Source organism: Penaeus vannamei, chromosome 3, assembly GCF_042767895.1.
Source record: "Penaeus vannamei isolate JL-2024 chromosome 3, ASM4276789v1, whole genome shotgun sequence".
Taxonomy (NCBI): Eukaryota; Metazoa; Arthropoda; class Malacostraca; order Decapoda; family Penaeidae; genus Penaeus; species Penaeus vannamei.
In genome coordinates, this window is record NC_091551.1 from 34,666,941 (window position 1) to 34,671,940 (window position 5,000).

The following is a 5,000-nucleotide window of genomic DNA, read 5'->3' on the forward strand; positions in this document are numbered from 1 at the left end:
CCCTCCCTCCCTCCCTCCCTCCCCCCTCCCCCTCCCCCTCCCATTTCCATATGAATGTATATATTCCGGCGTCACTCCGTTCCTGAAATGAATCGAAATAGCGTGAGAAAGTGCATAGACGACAACGCAGGCTAATCCGAGAGCAAAGAAAGAGTGGATGAAAGGCGGAAGAAGGAAAGGACGAAAATTAGATTCATCGAAAAGCGGCCGAAGAGAAAATGCAAAGAGGCGAGAGAGGGAGACTTTAGGAAGGAGAGATAATGCTATGGTGAAGTTGGATGAGAAATGGTATAGACAGAAAGAGTTGGAAATGACGATGAAGGCGAAAGAAGAAGAGAAAGAAGAGGAAATAAAAGAAAACAAGAACTGCCAATCAACGACACGAATAGAAAACAGCGAATCTGTAATGTAAAATCAAGAAGAAAAAGGATAGCGCGAGGAAAACAAAATAATGATAAACAGAAGCGCGCGCACACGAGAGAGAAAGAAAGAGAAAACATAAGGAGAAAAGAAAGAGACAAAAAAAGAATATATCGAGAAAGAAGGAAAAGAAGAGATGAGAACAGGAGGCGTGCAGACGTAATGAAAATGTAAAATATTCACCGGACACGAACCGGCGCCATGTTGATTCCCAGCCAGAGATTTCGCTATTGTTCCCGACTTGGTGCAACAGCAACAGTGCAACAACAGCAACAGCAACAGTGACGCTGGGGAGAGAGATAGCGATTTTAGGTGAAAGAGAAGCGGTTTTAGCTGAAAATTAGAGATAGAGGGAGACAAGTAGCGTTAATTAGGTTGGCGAGGGGCGAATGAGCCACGCGGAAACGCTGATGGCCGGCGGCTGTTCGCTTTTCCCTCGAAGGTTAATGCGACTACTTTTGCCGCGACGCTGCCGCTCCTGCTGATGCTGCAGCCGCTATTCTAGCTATGGGAATCGGAGTCACAACTACTTCATTAACAACATTAATGTCATGTACAACAATAAAAAGAACAAGAACACAACCAAGACAATGTTAACCTCAGCCCACAATAACATCAATGCAACCAGTCATTTACAAGAACAACAGAACATCGCCATAAACACTCACACCATCATCAACACGAACACAGCAATAACAGCAGCGAGAGGAACGTCACCACCAACAATAACATTGACACCACCAATATTAGCAACAACAACATTAGCATCATTAACAATAGCAACATTGACACCAAAACGACAATGTTAACACCATCACCACTAGCAACGTCAGCAACATTAAAACCGTATCAACAAAAACTATATTAACACCACACCACCAGTAACAACATCGACATCACTATAAACAACAGCATCATCACCACCAACACCAGTAACAAAATCAACACCGCCACCACCGCAGCAGCAGCAACACCCACAACAATAACTGCAACTAAAAAAAGACCCCCCCCCCCGTCCCCCTACCGCACACACGTACCAAAAATCGAAGAAGAAAATATGAAGTTTTTCCTCTTAATGTGATTACGTCTCCAACTTGTGCCAAGATTGGATTACTCGACGGTGAGAAATGTCAAAATCTGTTTCTAGCTTTTCCTGTTTTCAAAATAAAATAAAAACATCTTGTTGTGTTGTCCCTTTCTTTTTTTCCTCTTTTTTGTTTTTCTTTCTTTTTGGGGGTGGGGATGGGGTGAATGGCAAGTATATTTTTCGTTCTCCAAGTATAATTGAATCGGTAGTTTTTTTTCGTTATGTTGAGGATATGCAGTTTGATGGCTTATGTAGGTGGAAGAGGAATGTTTTGAATGTTTTCTTCTTCGGTTTTAAAGGAGGGCTTTTTCCCATGTGCTTTGCCTCCTTCGGTATGAAGAGTGTTATTTATGTTTCGTCAGAGAACGTGTGAACTTCGAACCATGTGGAAATGTGTGTGTGTGTGTGTGTGTGTGTGTGTGTCCATTTCTGTTCATCAGTTCATCAGTTCTTTATACCCAATTTGGCCATTAATTCATCGGTCATTTCAATTACTGTTATCATCATTTCCATCTTTTGGTTCCACGCATTTTTTCTTGTCCTGTCTCTGCTACCCCCCCCCCCCCCTCAAAGAAGTTTCCTCGGCACTTACCTATCAACTTTCTGCTTTCGCCTTAATTCACTTTCTCATTTCAAGTCCATCAATCGTTTCAAATTCCAACAATCGATTTGATCAATTCGGCGCCTCTGTCAGTCAGTCAGTTTCCAATTCATCCATTAGATACAATTACAGTCTCAAGACTCAGTCATCCGCTCTCAGCCCCATCAACTCCATATCTCAATCTCAGTCCATCCACCCAGCTTCATTAACTCCTTCGCCCACCCTCACCTCCTTCAACTCCCACCTGTAAACTCCAATCCATCCGCCTTCATTAACTCCTTCTTCCGCCTTCAGCCCCTCCAACTCCACCTCTCAGTTCCGGTCCGTCACATTTCAGCATTAGACAGAATTCCATCAATCGCCCATCCGAATCAGACCATCAATTCCACCCATTAATCCACCAGCGGCCGCCTCCATCTCGGTCACAGAGTCCATGAGCCCGTTATCCCTCGTCCACCGGCCGCGCTGACCCCGTCCCGCGCGCTGCCAGTGGATGGCCACCCCGGCCCTCCCTTGCACACAGGGGAGAGTGAGAAGCAGAATGGCACAGACCGCACGCCGCAGCAAAGCATATCCGTTGTAACAAAGGGAATTAATCCAACCTCCCCCCCCCTCCCCCAGTGGACGTGTGGGACGGCCAGGACGAGCCTGTCGTCTACCACGGCAACACCCTCACCAGCAAGGTGCCCTTCCGGGAGGTCGTCGACGCCATCGCCAGCTACTCCTTCGACTTCTCCGTGTGAGTCTTCGCTCTTGTCCTTATTCCTCTATTTCCTTTGAAATGCACTTTCATTGTTATCAATTTATCACGTCATATGGAACGTTGGAATACAATTAACAAAAAGATACGATGAAAAGGGCTGCACTTAACAAAAGAAGGCTTTTGACTTTGTAATCTATAACCGTAATCTATAACTTTTTGTATGTATCCAACTTATACCCGGTGATATTTGATAGTCCATTTTACATACATCAAACTTCAAATTTTATAGACCAATTCAGAATTAAGAACATCCTCTAGGTACTACCAATGCTCAATAGACCACTTTATATACCACTTACCACCTTCTCCCAAGCCACCCCAGCCTCCAACGACATTTCATGCGTCTGACATGCCACTTCCACCTTCCTGCAGCTTCCCCCAACCTCGAACCGCATTCCATGGAGCTGTTCCCTTCCCCAGGTACCCGGTCATCGTCCACCTGGAGAACCACTGCAGCGTCAAGCAGCAGCAGATCATGGCGTCGCTCCTGAAGACGCTGCTGGGCTCCTACCTGTACATCCACCCGCGGAACTCGCCCAAGGCCGTCACGGACCTCAGCCCCGAGGAACTCAAGTACAAGGTCATACTTAAGGTAAGCTGCTTTCTCGAACCTGTCCGTCTGATCTATCTACCTTTCTCTATATTCTGCCTGTCTATCTGTATTGAAATGAAACACATCTATTGTAGAAACGAAATGAGAGCGTGACGTTTCGAACTCATCAAAAGTTCTTCATCAGGCATTGAAAAACCTTAACCATATATATATATATATATATATATATATATATATATATATATATATATATATATATATATATATATATATATATATATATATATATATATATATTCACGGCGTTGTGAGGAGGAACTCTTGACAAGGGCGTACACGTTACTGCATTTGTGATTTTACACCCATATCTTTATGCATCTCTTCATCCATCTATTTATCTATCAATCTATCTATGTGTGTCGTGAATGAAAAAGTCTGGGAGGCAGCTGCCGACTGCGCCGCGCTCGACCCGCTCGCCCGCAGCATCCTAATCCTTGCTCGCCGCGGAGAGCCGCAGCATCCTAATCCTTGCTCGCCGCGGAGAGCCGCAGCATCCTAATCCTTGCTCGCCGCGGAGAGCCGCAGCATCCTAATCCTTGCTCGCCGCGGAGAGCCGCAGCATCCTTATCCTTGCTCGCCGCGGAGAGCCGCAGCATCCTAATCCTTGCTCGCCGCGGAGAGCCGCAGCATCCTAATCCTTGCTCGCCGCGGAGAGCCGCAGCATCCTAATCCTTGCTCGCCGCGGAGAGCCGCAGCATCCTAATCCTTGCTCGCCGCGGAGAGCCGCAGCATCCTAATCCTTGCTCGCCGCGGAGAGCCGCAGCATCCTAATCCTTGCTCGCCGCGGGGAGCCGCGGCGCATCCTAATCCTTGCTCGCCGCGGAGAGCCGCAGCATCCTAATCCTTGCTCGCCGCGGAGAGCCGCAGCATCCTTATCCTTGCTCGCCGCGGAGAGCCGCAGCATCCTAATCCTTGCTCGCCGCGGAGAGCCGCAGCATCCTAATCCTTGCTCGCCGCGGAGAGCCGCAGCATCCTAATCCTTGCTCGCCGCGGAGAGCCGCAGCATCCTTCCAGACTCACGTGGCATTCAGTGATTCAGTGATCAATACGGCTGATTCACAACACGGGTTTCATTCAGATCATCATTTAGTATTCCATTCACGGACTCATCCGAAGCAGATTAATTCAAAGCCGTGTCTAGTTATTAATGGACTCCCTCCTTCTCTTGAACCCAGTGAACTGTAAATGATCCACATGAATATGTTAATGAACGCAAATTTGCCGAAACTCGCTGATATACTTGCATTAACAGATCGCTCGCAGAATATGCTTAATTTTAGTATTTAGGTGAACTGTGTTAGTGTTGCTTCGTTGTAATTCAGGATTTACATTGGGCATACCGAGAGAGAGAGAGAGAAAGAAAATGAGAGAGAGAGAAAAAAAAAGAGAGAGAGAGAGTAAGAAAGAGAGAGAGCGAGAGAGAGAAAAAAAGAAAGAGAGAGCGAGAGGTAAAGAAAGAAAGAGAGAGAAAAGAGAAAGAGAGAGAGAGTCTTAAAACAGACAAGAATAAGCGAAA

At 46.4% G+C, this 5,000-nt stretch overlaps 1 protein-coding gene across 1 annotated transcript in view; it reads left to right on the forward strand.

The window, feature by feature from the left end:
* Positions 1 to 5,000, forward strand: part of LOC113820542 (inactive phospholipase C-like protein 2) — a 45,659-nt gene that overhangs the window by 6,595 nt on the left and 34,064 nt on the right. The window contains 2 exon segments of the mRNA XM_070116186.1: positions 2,730 to 2,847; positions 3,292 to 3,463. Coding sequence (XP_069972287.1) covers positions 2,730 to 2,847; positions 3,292 to 3,463 — 290 coding nt within the window.